The 18,589-nt window shown below is 40.4% G+C and overlaps 1 protein-coding gene across 1 annotated transcript in view; it reads left to right on the top strand.

Annotated features, from left to right (window-relative positions):
* Positions 1 to 18,589, top strand: part of DTNB (dystrobrevin beta) — a 983,126-nt gene that overhangs the window by 421,565 nt on the left and 542,972 nt on the right. The window contains exon 10 of the mRNA XM_053709466.1: positions 17,223 to 17,347. Within this exon, the coding sequence (XP_053565441.1) occupies positions 17,223 to 17,347 (125 nt within the window). The remainder of the gene's footprint in view (positions 1 to 17,222; positions 17,348 to 18,589) is intronic.

Here is an 18,589-nt window from a genome sequence, read left to right as displayed (position 1 = left end):
CTTCCCTAAGTGTCATAACTTGCATAAATAAAAAGAGAGAAGCGCTCAACCTGGGAACGAACAATAGCATAATAGCTTGTTCTATGGCTAGTTACCACCCTAGAAGCAGCCTCTTTTTGCTCAATGTGTGCCTTTCACAGAGAAGAACTTTCCTGTAGCATATCAGTCTGATCCTGACTTCACAGTACAGTCCAGCCCCGAAATACCAGGCAATCCCTCTCTGAACAAGAGAAACAGCAAAACCCCAGACGTACGTTTCGGCCTATTGTGGGCCTCGTCAGTGAGGTGCAGCCATATCCCTCTAGGCACACTGAGCAACGGGTCCACGTCTGGATTCCCGCATCACACTTAGGGAGACTTCCCTAAGTGTCATAACTTGCATAAATAAAAAGAGAGAAGCGCTCAACCTGGGAACGAACAATAGCATAATAGCTTGTTCTATGGCTAGTTACCACCCTAGAAGCAGCCTCTTTTTGCTCAATGTGTGCCTTTCACAGAGAAGAACTTTCCTGTAGCATATCAGTCTGATCCTGACTTCACAGTACAGTCCAGCCCCGAAATACCAGGCAATCCCTCTCTGAACAAGAGAAACAGCAAAACCCCAGACGTACGTTTCGGCCTATTGTGGGCCTCGTCAGTGAGGTGCAGCCATATCCCTCTAGGCACACTGAGCAACGGGTCCACGTCTGGATTCCCGCATCACACTTAGGGAGACTTCCCTAAGTGTCATAACTTGCATAAATAAAAAGAGAGAAGCGCTCAACCTGGGAACGAACAATAGCATAATAGCTTGTTCTATGGCTAGTTACCACCCTAGAAGCAGCCTCTTTTTGCTCAATGTGTGCCTTTCACAGAGAAGAACTTTCCTGTAGCATATCAGTCTGATCCTGACTTCACAGTACAGTCCAGCCCCGAAATACCAGGCAATCCCTCTCTGAACAAGAGAAACAGCAAAACCCCAGACGTACGTTTCGGCCTATTGTGGGCCTCGTCAGTGAGGTGCAGCCATATCCCTCTAGGCACACTGAGCAACGGGTCCACGTCTGGATTCCCGCATCACACTTAGGGAGACTTCCCTAAGTGTCATAACTTGCATAAATAAAAAGAGAGAAGCGCTCAACCTGGGAACGAACAATAGCATAATAGCTTGTTCTATGGCTAGTTACCACCCTAGAAGCAGCCTCTTTTTGCTCAATGTGTGCCTTTCACAGAGAAGAACTTTCCTGTAGCATATCAGTCTGATCCTGACTTCACAGTACAGTCCAGCCCCGAAATACCAGGCAATCCCTCTCTGAACAAGAGAAACAGCAAAACCCCAGACGTACGTTTCGGCCTATTGTGGGCCTCGTCAGTGAGGTGCAGCCATATCCCTCTAGGCACACTGAGCGCTTCTCTCTTTTTATTTATGCAAATCTCTAATATATACCAAGGGTTTCATTTCCAGGATATGTGTGACCTCCTAGCTCTGAGAGGTTTGGAGCAAGAGACAGGGGTTAATATTGTAAATGATCAAACTACTTTGCACAAGAAATACAAAAATCCCTCCACTTTCTACCCCATTCAGAGCAGGGGGAATACTATAGAAACCTTCTATAGAAGAGTAGAGGCGGATTTAAGAACACTTAATCACACAAAGAAACCTGTTAAGAGTAACCTAAACATACACGAACAACAAGCTATGAGATCACTGAGTGACAATATGAATATTGTCATAAAGCAAGCGGATAAGGGGGGCTCCGTGGTTGTCATGAATAGGTCAAGCTATATTGCTGAGGCCTTGCGGCAATTGGAAGATACCAGCAGTTACACAAAGCTTAGGGGTGACCCAACTAATGTGTTTCAGAGACAACTGATGCACCTTTTGGATGGGGCTCTGGAAGAAGGTTTTATTGACAATGATATGTGTCAATATCTATATGTTAAGCATCCTGTCATTCCGATATTCCACCACCTGCCTAAGGTGCATAAGACCATAGAAAATGTACAGGGTAGGCCAATAGTTAGCGGAATAGGATCTATGCTAGAACATCTTTCGGAGTGGCTTGATGATTTACTGCAGCCACTTGTTACTGCCCTCCCTAGCTATATTAGGGATACAAAACATGTTTTAAACATGATTGACCAAATAGAGTGGACACGGGACTCTGTGTGGCTCACCGTGGATGTTACTGCATTGTACTCTTCTATTCCCCATCATCTAGGTTTGAAGGCCATTGAATACTTTCTAATTCATGAAACAACACACGGTGAGCCCTACAGAGCATTTGTGTTGGAGGTCACGGAGTTCCTACTGACACATAACTATTTTCAATTTGAGGGTGATTACTATCTGCAGAGATGTGGGACCGCTATGGGCGCTAAGTTCGCCCCCACTTATGCCAACCTATACATGGGTTGGTGGGAGCGGTCCCACATCTATGCAGATAGTAACACCTTCCGGCCTGCGATTAAGACATACCATCGTTTCATAGACGATTTGTTGTTTGTTTGGGACAGCGAGAGATATTCAGTAGATGAATTTGTAAAATACCTGGGGCAGAATGATTTCAATCTGTACTTCACTCATGAAACAAACAAACAAAAAATTCATTATTTGGATGTTGAGCTCAGAGGCTGGCAGTCAGGTGAGATTACATCAGAAGTGTATAGAAAGCCTATTTCAGGCAATAGTATCTTACACGCAAAAAGCTGACATTTTAGATAGAATTAAGGCTCTCAAGCTAGCTAATTCTTTTATTACTGATGCCGCTTATCAAATTGCTAAATTAGTGGCAAAGAATGCAGGATTTGCTATCCTAGCATGTAGAGCGTTGTGGCTCAAATCTTGGTCTGCTGATGTCTCATCAAAAACTAAGCTTTTAGCTATTCCTTTTAAAGGTAAGACCCTTTTTGGGCCTGAATTGAAGGAAATCATTTCTGACATTACAGGAGGTAAAGGCCATGCCCTAACTCAGGATAAGTCTGTTAAGATGAGGGGTAAACAGAATAATTTTCGTTCCTTTCAAAACTTTAAAGGAAGGGAATTTTACCCAATCTAAGTCAGTCTGGAGACCCAACCAGAACTGGAATAAAGGTAAACCATCCGAAAAGCCCGCTGCTGCTACTAAGACAGCATGAAGGGGCGACCCCCCCTCTGGGACCGGATCTAGTAGGGGGCAGACTCTTTCTTTGCCCAGGCTTGGGCAAGAGATGTTCAGGACCCTTGGGCACTAGAAATAGTGACCCACGGTTATCAATTGGAATTCAAGGACTTTCTCCCAAGAGGGAGATTTCATGTTTCAAGATTATCTGCAAACCAGATAAAAAGAGAGGCGTTCTTGCGCTGTGTAAAAGACCTTTCTTTCATGTAATTAGCAAGAGTCCATGAGCTAGTGACGTATGGGATATACATTCCTACCAGGAGGGGCAAAGTTTCCCAAACCTCAAAATGCCTATAAATACACCCCTCGCCACACCCACAAATCAGTTTTTACAAACTTTGCCTCCTATGGAGGTGGTGAAGTAAGTTTGTGCTAGATTCTACGTTGATATGCGCTCCGCAGCAGGTTGGAGCCCGGTTTTCCTCTCAGCGTGCAGTGAATGTCAGAGGGATGTGAGGAGAGTATTGCCTATTTGAATGCAGTGATCTCCTTCTACGGGGTCTATTTAATAGGTTCTCTGTTATCGGTCGTAGAGATTCATCTCTTACCTCCCTTTTCAGATCGACGATATACTCTTATATATACCATTTCCTCTACTGATTCTCGTTTCAGTACTGGTTTGGCTTTCTACTACATGTAGATGAGTGTCCTGGGGTAAGTAAGTCTTATTTTCTGTGACACTCTAAGCTATGGTTGGGCACTTTTTTTATAAAGTTCTAAATGTATGTATTCAAACATTTATTTGCCTTGACTCAGGATGTTCAACATTCCTTATTTCAGACAGTCAGTTTCATATTTGGGATAATGCATATGAATAATTCATTTTTTTCTTACCTTAAAAATTTGACTTTCCCTGTGGGCTGTTAGGCTCGCGGGGGCTGAAAATGCTTCATTTTATTGCGTCATTCTTGGCGCGGACTTTTTTGGCGCAAAAATTATTTTCTGTTTCCGGCGTCATACGTGTCGCCAGAAGTTGCGTCATTTTTTACGTTCTTTTGCGCCAAAAGTGTCGGCGTTCCGGATGTGGCGTCATTTTTGCCGCCAAAAGCATTTAGGCGCCAAATAATGTGGGCGTCTTTTTTGGCGCGAAAAAATATGGGCGTCACTTTTGTCTCCACATTATTTAAGTCTCATTGATTTTTTGCTTCTGGTTGCTAGAAGCTTATTCACTGGCATTTTTTTCCCATTCCTGAAACTGTCATTTAAGGAATTTGATCAATTTTGCTTTATATGTTGTTTTTTCTATTACATATTGCAAGATGTCCCACGTTGAAGCTGAGTCAGAAGATACTTCTGGAATATCCCTGCCTGGGGCTGGAGCTACCAAAGCTAAGTGTATCTACTGTAAACTTATGGTATCTGTTCCTCCAGCTGTTGTTTGTACTGTTTTGTCATGACAAACTGTTCATGCAGATAATATTTCCTTTAAGTACTGTTACATTACCTGTTGCTGTTCTGTCAACATCTAATACTCAGTGTTCCTGATAACATAAGAGATTTTGTTTTTAAATCCATTAAGAAGGCTATGTCTGTTATTCCTCCTTCTAGTAAATGTAAAAAGTCTTTTAAAACTTCTCATTTTTCAGATGAATTTTTAAATGAACATCATCATTCTGATTCTGATAATGGTTCTTCTGGTTCAGAGGATTCTGTCTCAGTGGTTGATGCTGATAAATCTTCATATTTATTTAAAATGAAATTTATTCGTTCTTTACTTAAAGAAGTCCTAATTGCATTAGAAATTGAGGATTCTGGTCCTCTTGATACTAAATCTAAATGTTTAGATAAGGTTTTTAAATCTCCTGTAGTTATTTCTGAAGTAATTTCCAGGGAATGGAATAATTTGGGTAATTCATTTACTCCTTCTAAACGTTTTAAGCAATTATATCCTGTGCCATCTGACAGATTAGAGTTTTGGGACAAAATCCCTAAAGTTGATGGGGCTGTCTCTACTCTTGTTAAGCGTACTATTCCTACGGCAGATGGTACTTCCTTAAGGATCCTTTAGATAGGAAAATTGAATCCTTTCTAAGAAAAGTTTACTTGTGTTCAGGTAATCTTCTTAGACCTGCTATATCTTTAGTGGATGTTGCTGCAGCTTCATCTTTTGGTTAGAAGCTTTAGCGCAACAAGTAACAGATCATAATTCTCATAGCATTTTTATTCTTCAACATGCTAATAATTTTATTTGTATTGCCATCTTTGATATCATTAGAGTTGATGTCAGGTATATGTCTCTAGCTATTTTAGCTAGAAGAGCTTTTTGGCTTAAGACTTGGAATGCTGTTATGTCTTCTAAGTCTACTCTGCTTTCCCTTTCTTTCCAGGGTAATGATCGTTTTCGTTCCTTTTGTCACAACAAGGAACAAAAACCTGATCCTTCATCCTCAGGAGCGGTATCAGTTTGGAAACCATCTCCAGTCTGGAATAAATCCAAGCCTTTTAGAAAATCAAAGCCAGCTCCTAAGTCCACATGAAGGTGCGGCCCTCATTCCAGCTCAGCTGGTAGGGGGCAGATTACGTTTTTTCTAAGAAATTTGGATCAATTCCGTTCTCAATCTTTGGATTCAGAACATTGTTTCAGAAGGGTACAGAATTGGCTTCAAGATAAGGCCTCTTGCAAAGAGATTTTTTCTTTCCCGTGTCCCAGTAAACCCAGCGAAGGCTCAAGCATTTCTGAAATGTGTTTCAGATCTAGAGTTGACTGGAGTAATTTTGCCAGTTCCAGTTCTGGAACAGGGACTGGGGTTTTATTCAAATCTCTTCATTGTACCAAAGAAGGAAAATTCCTTCAGACCAGTTCTGGATCTAAAAATATTGAATCGTTATGTAAGGATACCAACATTCAAAATGGTAACTGTAAGGACTATCCTGCCTTTTGTTCAACAAGGGCATTATATGTCTACTATAGATTTACAGGATGCATATCTGCATATTCCGATTCATCCAGATCACTATCAGTTTCTGAGATTCTCTTTCCTAGACAAGCATTACCAGTTTGTGGCTCTGCCGTTTGGCCTAGCTACAGCTCCAAGAATTTTTTACGAAGGTTCTCGGTGCCCTTCTGTCTGTAATCAGAGAACAGTGTATTGTGGTATTCCTTATTTGGACGATATCTTGGTACTTGCTCAGTCTTCATATTTAGCAGAATCTCATTCGAATCGACTTGTGTTGTTTCTTCAACATCATGGTTGGAGGATCAATTTACCAAAAAGTTCATTGATTCCTCAGACTTAGGTAACCTTTTTAGGTTTCCAGATAGATTCAGTGTCCATGACTCTGTCTTTGACAGACAAGAGACGTCTAAAATTGATATTGGCTTGTCGAAACCTTCAGTCACAATCATTCCCTTCGGTAGCCTTATGCATGGAAATTCTAGGTCTTATGACTGCTGCATCGGACGCGATCCCCTTTGCTCGTTTTCACATGCGACCTCTTCAGCTCTGTATGCTGAATCAATGGTGCAGGGATTACACAAAGATATAATTTAATTTAATGATTTAATTTGTTTAAAACAATGTTAGATCTTAACAAATTTGTCCGAAATTTGACACTCTGTAAGCACTTCAAAATGGACAATTCAGAAAGGTTTATGGAACAACCCCAGGGGCAAACAATCTCTAATATATACCAAGGGTTTCATTTCCAGGATATGTGTGACCTCCTAGCTCTGAGAGGTTTGGAGCAAGAGACAGGGGTTAATATTGTAAATGATCAAACTACTTTGCACAAGAAATACAAAAATCCCTCCACTTTCTACCCCATTCAGAGCAGGGGGAATACTATAGAAACCTTCTATAGAAGAGTAGAGGCGGATTTAAGAACACTTAATCACACAAAGAAACCTGTTAAGAGTAACCTAAACATACACGAACAACAAGCTATGAGATCACTGAGTGACAATATGAATATTGTCATAAAGCAAGCGGATAAGGGGGGCTCCGTGGTTGTCATGAATAGGTCAAGCTATATTGCTGAGGCCTTGCGGCAATTGGAAGATACCAGCAGTTACACAAAGCTTAGGGGTGACCCAACTAATGTGTTTCAGAGACAACTGATGCACCTTTTGGATGGGGCTCTGGAAGAAGGTTTTATTGACAATGATACGTGTCAATATCTATATGTTAAGCATCCTGTCATTCCGATATTCCACCACCTGCCTAAGGTGCATAAGACCATAGAAAATGTACAGGGTAGGCCAATAGTTAGCGGAATAGGATCTATGCTAGAACATCTTTCGGAGTGGCTTGATGATTTACTGCAGCCACTTGTTACTGCCCTCCCTAGCTATATTAGGGATACAAAACATGTTTTAAACATGATTGACCAAATAGAGTGGACACGGGACTCTGTGTGGCTCACCGTGGATGTTACTGCATTGTACTCTTCTATTCCCCATCATCTAGGTTTGAAGGCCATTGAATACTTTCTAATTCATGAAACAACACACGGTGAGCCCTACAGAGCATTTGTGTTGGAGGTCACGGAGTTCCTACTGACACATAACTATTTTCAATTTGAGGGTGATTACTATCTGCAGAGATGTGGGACCGCTATGGGCGCTAAGTTCGCCCCCACTTATGCCAACCTATACATGGGTTGGTGGGAGCGGTCCCACATCTATGCAGATAGTAACACCTTCCGGCCTGCGATTAAGACATACCATCGTTTCATAGACGATTTGTTGTTTGTTTGGGACAGCGAGAGATATTCAGTAGATGAATTTGTAAAATACCTGGGGCAGAATGATTTCAATCTGCGCTTCACTCATGAAACAAACAAACAAAAAATTCATTATTTGGATGTTGAGCTCAGAGGCTGGCAGTCAGGTGAGATTACATCAGAAGTGTATAGAAAGCCTATTTCAGGCAATAGTATCTTACACGCAAAAAGCTGTCATCCTAGGCAGGTGCCTTATTCTGTGGCAAAGGGACAATTTATTCACGTTAAAAGAAACTGTACGCGAACGGAAGATTATGAACACCATGCTGAAGCGCTGCAGGATAGACTCAAGGACAGGGGTTACAGTAATAAGGTCCTTAAGAAAGCGAGGACAGAAGTGGATAGAATAAAAAGAGATTCCCTCCTGGCAGATAACAAGAGATCCAACAGTAATTCTAAACGCAAATTGACATTTGTTACTGATTATTCAGAGCAATATCATACAATTTGTAATATAATCCGGGGGCATTTTAGATTGCTTGCAGCCGACGATGGTCTAGTGGATGCAGTCAGTGAAGGTTGCAGGTTTTCATATAGGAGGAATAAGTCGGTGGGGAGTATTATATCCCCTTCACAACTTAGGAAACCTGCTCCGTCCACTCAGTCCTCTTGGCTTCGACATAGGGGCACCTATAGGTGTGGGAACCCCCAATGTAAAGCATGTGAACATGTTCAGATTGGCTCCTCTTTTCAATCATGCATTACAGGGGAAACTTTTGATGTGACTACCTGTGTGAATTGTAGATCTACCTACTGCATTTACCTCTTATGGGGTACAACTTGTAATCTACAATACATAGGGTTAACAACAAGGGAGGTGCGCTCACGGATACGTGAACATCTATCTACTATTAGAGTAGGTAAAAGCAGCTCCCCTTTAGTTAACCATTTTGTCAACACGCATGAACAAGACTGTACAAGCCTTAGATGGATGATCATTGAAAAAGTCCAGGCTCGGCAGAGGGGGGGGGGACAAGTTTCAGGTTTTATCCAGGCAGGAGATGTACTGGATTTTCAGACTCCAGACTAAGGTTCCATTGGGTCTGAACTCTGAATATGATTTTATTAACCACTGGAACTAAGCCTGTTCACCTATCACCCCCCAGTATAACGCTAATCCATCTGCAGGATGGGCAGTAAGCCATGTTTTGAATAAAACTTTAGGTGCTTATTTGATAAACTATTGCACCTATATACACAGTAATCTTGGACATTATGCCCCTTGTTTCAAATCCCCTTTTAAATTCCTTCCACCAATGTTGTATATATAAAATGAACTAGCCCAGAGTATACCTGCATACTCCTATAAAATTCAGGATACATGGTAGCTTAGGACATCCATGTATGTTGCCCTTCCAGACAACAAAACAAAAAAACACTGTACTGATAGTAATTAAGTATTACCATTGTTATCGCTACCAATAAGGGAGCCTTTATGTGAATATGGATTTTTTCCTATTCTCCCTATACCTCTATATCTCCATCTAACAATTAGTTTTGTCAAAGGAATTCATTTGGTATTCTAAATGTCCCCCAATAATCTTTAGTATTAGGAAGTCTATCAACATGAAATATTAAACTTTGATCTTGAACACATTGTAAAACAAATTGAATTGACTCATTAATGTTATAATAACAAAGATACAACATAGCAATGAAGGATTGCTTTGAATATATATATCTTTTTGAATATTTTTGTATACATTTGGTCTTAGATATTGTTTAATGTGCACACTATAAATTGTGAATGTGAATATGTGCAAAATCCTACTACTTTGTCAATAGATACAAATCTGTATACACTGTTTCTTTAAATACCCTAATTGATGCTTAGGATTTCCACCAATTAAATCCCAGAGGTGGGTTTTTAAATCTGAGTGTGTGTTTGGTGTTTTAGGACTATGAATATGGCGCAGGCCGAAACATGTTAGTCTATTTCTCTTGTCTATAGGGTATGCACCCTCCATGTTTTAATATATTTTTCAATAAAAGACTTTTTATTTAAATAACAGCAACTGACATTTTGATTTATTTTTGAACCTTTTTAGGTTTTCAGATAGATTCAGTATCCATGACTCTATCTTTGATAGACATGAGACATCTAAAGTTGATATCAGCTTGTCGAAACCTTCAGTCACAATCTTTCCCTTCGGTAGCCTTATGCATGGAAATTCAGTCTTATGACTGCGGCATCGGACGCGATCCCCTTTGCTCGTTTTCACATGCGGCCTCTTCAGCTCTGTATGCTGAACCAGTGGTGCAGGGATTACACAAAGATATCTCAATTAATATCTTTAAAACCGATTGTACGACACTCTCTGACGTGGTGGACAGATCACCATCGTTTAGTTCAGGGGGCTTCTTTTGTTCTTCCATCCTGGACTGTAGTTTCAACAGATGCAAGTCCTACAGGTTGGGGAGCTGTGTGGGGGTCTCTAACAGCACAAAGGGTTTGGGAATCTCAGTCTTGGCCTCTTCTAAAGAGAGAATCGTTCATTTGTTTTCAGACAGACAATGTCACAACTGTGGCATACATCAATCATCAAGGAGGGACTCACAGTCCTCTGGCTATGAAAGAAGTATCTTGAATTCTGGTATGGGCGGAATCCAGCTCCTGTCTAGTTTCTGCGGTTCATATCCCAGGTATAGACAATTGGGAAGCGGATTATCTCAGTCGCCACACGTTTCATCCGGGCGAATGGTCTCTTCTCCCAGAGGTATTTCTTCAGATTGTTCAAATATGGGGTCTTCCAGAAATAGATCTGATGGCTTCTCATCTAAACAAGAAACTTCCCAGGTATCTGTCCAGATCCAGGGATCCTCAAGCGGAAGCAGTGGATGCGTTTTCACTTCCTTGGAAGTATCATCCTGCCTATATCTTTCCGCCTCTAGTTCTTCTTCCAAGAGTAATCTCCAAGATTCTGAAGGAATGCTCATTTGTTCTGCTGGTAGCTCCGGCATGGCCTCTCAGGTTTTTGGTATGCGGATCCTGTCCGGATGGCCTCTTGCCAACCGTGGACTCTTCCGTTAAGACCAGACCTTCTGTCTCAAGGTCCTTTTTTTCCCATCAGGATCTCAAATCCTTTAATTTAAAGGTATGGAGATTGAACGCTTGATTCTCAGTCAAAGAGGTTTCTCTGACTCTGTGATTAATACTATGTTACAGGCTCGTAAATCTGTATCTAGGGAGATATATTATAGAGTCTGGAAGACTTGTATTTCTTGGTGTCTTTCTCATCATTTTTCCTGGCATTCTTTTAGAATTCCGAGAATTTTACAGTTTCTTCAGGATGGTTTGGATAAAGGTTTGTCTGCAAGTTCCTTGAAAGGATAAATCTCTGCTCTTTCTGTTCTTTTGTAATGCCTGATGAAGAAGGAGCAAAAGATCACAACTGCAGACTTGAGAAAAAATTTATTTGTATCACTTTCTTAAACAGGCTATTAAATAGCATAGACTGTATGCCTGAAAGTGAAAGGAAATTAATATTTGTAAATAAAGTAATGTATAAATTCAATAGCTGTCTCTGTTATCAAATTTGGTAAATAACAGGAAGCAGAACAAAAGGCTTCAGGTATACTATATTGTTCAGTACATAAAGTAAAGGAAGTCTCAAATGTGAGAGATAAGTACTGGATGCATAAGAAACTTTAGTATATTTAATATGTGTGGGAGGAGTCAATGTGCTGAGTGACAGCGGCACAAGCGGAGGGATCTGATGAAAGTATCAGACGCTGAGAAACAAACAAATCTTGTGCTTGCAGGTAAGGAGTGAGAGGAAAACAGTCCCAACTTACTATAGATCGTTGAAATCAGTTCAGCAATGTACCAAGTTAGAATGTTACGCCAATCCTGTTTGTTCAGTTACAGTGAGACTGCCATTTAGTGAGAGAGGCTTGGCTGTGTGTAGCAAAGATTGATATAAAGCAACAAGCAGCAGATAATTTGTAGCTGGTTTCTTAGAGAGGTAACATTGTAGAAACTTGCAGTAGGAAAAACTGGTTCTATTTTGAATGAACAAATTGTAATCCAAAAGAGAGAGCTTGGTATTTAGGCGAGTAGCTGCATTGAGCAGGAGAGCTGTAAACTGCTACAAGGAAAATAACTAAGCACCTGTTTGCACACAGGTGAACACCTAAATAGCCTAAGTCAGCTGACTTGTGAAAACATGGAACAAGTGGAAAATGCGAAGTGGATTCCTTACATCTTTTTCACAGAAAGATTGCTAATCTTCCTGATATTCATTGTTTTGTACAAGCTTTGGTTCGTATAAAACCTGTCATTAGTCAATTTCTCCTCCTTGGAGTTTGAATTTGGTTCTGGGGGCTCTTCAAGCTCCTCCGTTTGAACCTATGCATTCATTGGACATCAAATTACTTTCTTGGAAAGTTTTGTTCCTTTTGGCCATCTCTTCTGCCAGACGAGTTTCTGAATTATCTGCTCTTTCTTGTGAGTCTCCTTTCTGATTTTTCATCAGGATAAGGCGGTGTTGCGAACTTCTTTTAAATTTTTACCTAAGGTTGTGAATTCTAACAACATTAGTAGAGAAATTGTGGTTCCTTCATTGTGTCCTAATCCTAAGAATTCTAAGGAGAGATCATTGCATTCTTTGGATGTAGTTAGAGCTTTGAAATATTATGTTGAAGCTACTAAGAATTTCCGAAAGACTTCTAGTCTATTTGTTATCTTTTCTGGTTCTAGGAAAGGTCAGAAGGTCTCTGCCATTTCTTTGGCATCTTGGTTGAAATCTTTAATTCATCATGCTTATGTCGAGTCGGGTAAAACTCCGCCTCAAAGGATTACAGCTCATTCTACTAGGTCAGTTTCTACTTCCTGGGCGTTTAGGAATGATGCTTCGGTTGATCAGATTTGCAAAGCAGCAACTTGGTCTTCTTTGCATACTTTTACTAAATTCTACCATTTTGATGTGTTTTCTTCTTCTGAAGCTGTTTTTGGTAGAAAAGTACTTCAGGCAGCTGTTTCAGTTTGAATCTTCTGCTTATAATTTCAGTTTTTTCATTTAATCTTTATTTTTGGTGTGGATTATTTTTCAGCGGAATTGGCTGTCTTTATTTTATCCCTCCCTCTCTAGTGACTCTTGCGTGGAAAGATCCACATCTTGGGTAGTCATTATCCCATACGTCACTAGCTCATGGACTCTTGCTAATTACATGAAAGAAAACATAATTTATGTAAGAACTTACCTGATAAATTCATTTCTTTCATATTAGCAAGAGTCCATGAGGCCCACCCTTTTTTGTGGTGGTTATGATTTTTTTTGTATAAAGCACAATTATTCCAATTCCTTATTTTTTATGCTTTCGCACTTTTTTCTTATCACCCCACTTCTTGGCTATTCGTTAAACTGATTTGTGGGTGTGGTGAGGGGTGTATTTATAGGCATTTTGAGGTTTGGGAAACTTTGCCCCTCTTGGTAGGAATGTATATCCCATACGTCACTAGCTCATGGATTCTTGCTAATATGAAAGAAATGAATTTATCAGGTAAGTTCTTACATATATTATGTTTTTTACCATGGGAGTAATTTGTCCAGTTCCAAAATTGGAACAGGGACAGGGGGTTCTACTCAAATCTATTTGTGGTTCCCAAAAAAGAGGGAACTTTCAGACCCATCTTAGACCTCAAGTCTATACGAACAATTTTACCAATGATCCAGGAGGGTCAATATATGACTACCGTGGACTTGAAGGATGCTTACCTTCATATTCCTATCCACAAGGATCATCATCAGTTTCTAAGGTTTGCCTTCTTGGAAAAACATGAGTTCGTGGCTCTTCCCTTCGGGTTGGCCACAGCACCCAGAATCTTCACAAAGGTTCTAGGGTGTCTTTTGGTGGTTCTCAGACCGCGAGGCATAGCAGTGGCACCTTATCTGGACGATATTCTGATCCAGGCGTCAACATATCTGACAAAATCTCACACGGACACAGTGTTGTCTTTTCTGAGAACTCACGGTTGGAAGGTGAACATAGAGAAAAGTTCACTTGTACCACAGATAAGGGTTCCTTTCTTGGGAACTCTGATAGACTCGGTAGCGATGAAAATATTTCTAACGCAGGTCAGAAAATCAAAGATTCTAAATACTTGCCGAGCACTTCAGTCCATTCCTCGGCCATCAGTGGCTCAGTGTATGGAGGTCATTGGATTAATGGTAGCGGCAATGGACATCGTTCCGTTTGCTCGCTTTCATCTCAGACCACTGCGGCTGTGCATGCTCGGACAGTGGAATGGGGACTATGCGAATTTATCTCCTCAGATAAATCTGGATCAAGAGACCAGAGACTCTCTTCTTTGGTGGTTGTCACTTGATCATCTGTCCCAGGGGACTTATTTCCGCAGACCCACGTGGGTGATAGTGACAAAGGACGCCAGCCTTCTGGGCTGGGGCGCAGTCTGGAATTCCCTGAAGGCTCAGGGTCTTTGGACTCAAGTGGAGTCTCTACTTCCAATCAAGATTCTGGAACTGAGGGCAATATTCAATGCGCTTCAGGCGTGGCCTCAGTTGGCTTCGGCCAAATTCATCAGATTCCAGTCGGACAACATCACGACTGTGGCTTATATCAATCATAAAGGGGGAACAAGGAGTTCCTTAGCCCACTCTTGTCATCTGTCAGCAATCTACATCCCAGGAGTAGAGAACTGGGAAGCGGATTTTCTAAGCCGACAGACTTTTCATCCGGGGGAGTAGGAACTCCACCCGGAGGTTTTTGCCTCATTAAAGGGACAGTCTAGGCCAAAATAAACTTTCATGATTCAGATAGAGCATGTAATTTTAAACAATTTTCCAATTTACTTTTATCACCAATTTTGCTTTGTTCTCTTGGTATTCTTAGTTGAAAGCTTAACCTAGGAGGTTCATATGCTAATTTCTTAGACCTTGAAGCCCACCTCTTTCAGATTGCATTTTAACAGTTTTTCACCACTAGAGGGTGTTAGTTCACGTATTTCATATAGATAACACTGTGCTCGTGCACGAGAAGTTTTCTGGGAGCAGGCACTGATTGGCTAGACTGCAAGTCTGTCAAAAGAACTGAAAATAGGGGCAGTATGCAGAGGCTTAGATACAAGATAATCACAGAGGATAAAAATATATTATTATAACTTTGTTGGTTATGCAAACTGGGAAATGGGTAATAAAGGGATTATCTATCTTTTAAAACAATAACAATTCTGGTGTAGACTGTCCCTTTAATTCTCCGATGGGGCAAACCGGAATTGGATCTGATGGCATCTCGATAGAATGCCAAGCTTCCAAGATACGGATCCAGGTCGAGGGATCCCCAGGCCGAACTGATAGATGCCTTGGCAGTGCCTTGGTCGTTCAGCCTAGCTTATGTGTTTCCACCGTTTCATCTCCTTCCACGCATGATTGCTCGAATCAAACAGGAGAGAGCTTCAGTGATCCTGATAGCGCCTGCGTGGCCACGCAGGATTTGGTATGCGGATCTAGTGGACATGTCCTCTCTGCCACCGTGGAAACTTCCTTTGAGACAGGACCTTTTCATTCAAGGTCCTTTCCAACATCCAAATCTAATTTCCCTGCAGCTCACTGCGTGGAGATTGAACGCTTGATTTTATCAAAGCGAGGATTCTCTAATTCAGTTATCAGTACTTTGATACAGGCTAGAAAGCCTGTCACTAGAAAAATCTATCATAAGATATGGCGTAAATATCTTTATTGTTGTGAATCCAAGGGTTACTCATGGAGTAAAGTTAGGATTCCTAGGATTCTGTCTTTTCTCCAAGGATTGGAGAAAGGTTTATCAGCGAGTTCCTTAAAGGGAAAAATTTCTGCGTTGTCAATTTTGTTTCACAAACGTTTGGCAGATGTGCCAGATGTTCAGTCTTTTTGTCAGGCTCTAACCAGAATTAAGCCTGTATTTAGACCAATTACTCCTCCCTGGAGTTTGAATTTAGTTCTTCGAATTCTTCAAGGGGTTCCGTTTGAACCTTTGCATTCCATAGATATAAAATTATTATCTTGGAAAGTTCTGTTTTTGGTTGCTATTTCTTCTGCTCGAAGAGTTTCTGAGCTTTCAGCGTTACAGTGTGATTCGCCTTATCTCATATTTCATTCTGATAAAGTGGTTTTACGTACCAAACCGGGTTTTCTTCCTAAGGTTGTTTCGAATAAGAATATTAATCAGGAAATTATTGTTCCTTCATTATGTCCTAATCCTGCTTCTAAGAAGGAGTGTCTGTTACATAACTTGGACGTGGTCCGTGCCTTAAAGTTTTACTTACAGGCAACTAAGGATTTCCGTCAATCATCTTCATTGTTAATTGTTTATTCTGGAAAGCGTAGGGGTCAGAAAGCTACGGCTACCTCTCTTTCTTTTTGGCTGAGAAGTATCATCCGCCTGGAAAATGAGACTGCTGGACAGCAGCCTCCTGAAAGAATTACGGCTCATTCTACTAGGGCTGTGGCTTCCACATGGGCTTTTAAAAACGATGCATCTGTTTAACAGATTTGTAAGGCTGCGACTTGGTCGTCCCTTAATACTGTTTCCAAATTTTCCAAATTTGATACTTTTGCTTCTTCTGAGGCTGTTTTTGGGAGAAAAGTTCTTCAAGCAGTGGTGCCTTCCGTTTAGGTCTCTGTCTTGTCCCTCCCTTTCATCCGTGTCCTTTTGCTTTGGTATTGTATCCCACAAGTAAGGATGAAATCCGTGGACTCGTCGTATCTTGTAGAAGAAAAGGAAATTTATGCTTACCTGATAAATTGATTTCTTCTACGATACGACGAGTCCATGGCCCTCCCTGTCAATTTTAGACAGATTATAATTTTTATTATTTACAACTTCAGTCACCTCTGCACCTTTTAGCTTTTCCTTTCTCTTCCTATAATCTTCGGTCGAATGACTGGAGGTGGAGGGGAAGGGAGGAGCTATATATACAGCTCTGCTGTGGTGCTCTTTGCCACTTCCTGTTAGCAGGAGGATAATATCCCACAAGTAAGGATGAATCCGTGGACTCGTCGTATCGTAGAAGAAATCAATTTATCAGGTAAGCATAAATTTCCTTTTTTCTTTCACCCTTGGGACAATAGCACAGGAAGCCCTGAGACTACTGGTTTATTTAGAAATCCCTTAATCTGAAAACTGTTTTTTAATGTTATTTAGAGCGATAACACATGATTATTTTTTTTTAGTTCCCATTAACTTTTTTATTTGATGTGAAAAGAGAACTTTGCTGTAGAGGTTGTTACTGTAGCAAAAAGTTATAACTCTAGACAGTTACTACTGTTTGCATGTGGTTTAGTAATAAACACATAATAAGATTACTGTTCTCACATAGTATATAACACTGTACATTGTACGTTCTTGTTTGTTATTTTTTAGAAATCGCCTGCGAAAAAGCTAAGCCATGCAATCAGTAAATCTCTTGGCTGTGTTCCCAGCAGAGAGGCGCCTCACCCCGTTTTCCCCGAGCACCTGGAAAAACCACTTGACCTGGCTCATACAGTGTAAGTGGAGTTTTGTGAAACATTTTAAACAAATATCCCATTTACCTTTATTTTGGTCTTTGAAATGGCTGCTTTTTCCAGGGGTATCCCCACCTATACTGATCATTTAAATTCTTAAAGGGACATGATACCCAAATGTTGAAGCACATACAAGGGATGCAGCATAGCTTTAAAAAACTGACTAGAAAATATCACCTGAACATCTCAATGTAAAAAAGGAAGATATTTTACCTAAAATTTCCTGTATTTACATCCCATTGTAAAGAGACTTTAAGCAGCCAGTCAGGATGCTTGTCCCAGGACCTGCTAGGGAGTGTGCAGCTGTCATGTGCAAGTACAGTTATGTTATTTTCTTATTCAGTTTAAGGAAGTATACTATGAAATCATGAGATCTCAGTGAAATCTTACTCTGGTGAGCTGAAGAAATATTGAGGTAAAATATCTTCCTTTTTTTCATAGAGGGGCTCAGGTGATATTTTCCCGTCAGCTTTTTACAGTAATACTGCATCACTTTCAAGTGATTTAGCATATGAGTATTATGTCCCCTTAAGTATTGGCTATGGAACAGCTGTGTAAACATGACCAGCAGAATAAATTACACTTCTAGTTAGTGGTGGGAGAGATAAGCAATACAATGTTAATTTTCAATACTATAAGTATTGTGCCTTGTTATACAAACAGAGATGAAATAAGGAAATTTGTGTAAAGAAAGTGATAAAATAAGGAGATCTAATATATCTGCAAGCCCAGTTTATTTTTATGATGTCAAATAGCAAAATCAGCTATTTCATATACAAACACAAAGGAACATTTTTTTTCCATACATATTATATTCTGCTGATAGTATAACAAGACATTGGAAACTCATTAAGGGGAATCAATTTTACATTGCACTGTCCCTTTAAGAACACTAACCCATAATAAGGCTCTTATTTCTGGGCTGATTCACCCAACTACATATTACATCTAGACCATGATTAATTATAACGAAATGTCTGAACTGAAATGCATGAAACATTCTTCTTCATAAGGTGATGAGAGTCTTCAATCCATTATTCATGGATTCAACTCCTGGCCACTAGAAAGAGGAAAAGATTACCAAAAACTCCAAGAGTACTTCATTCCTCCCACCTCTCTGGTATGCTAGTCTTATCTTTGCCTCCCAGGATAAGGGTGAAGACCATTTTGAGGCACATTTGTTCTCACAGAGCTGCTACTGAGAGACAGAGGGCAGTGACACAA

Source organism: Bombina bombina, chromosome 4 (assembly GCF_027579735.1).
Source record: "Bombina bombina isolate aBomBom1 chromosome 4, aBomBom1.pri, whole genome shotgun sequence".
NCBI lineage: Eukaryota > Metazoa > Chordata > Amphibia > Anura > Bombinatoridae > Bombina > Bombina bombina.
Note: the sequence above shows the minus strand (reverse complement) of the source record. Positions and strands in the feature narration are given on the sequence as shown.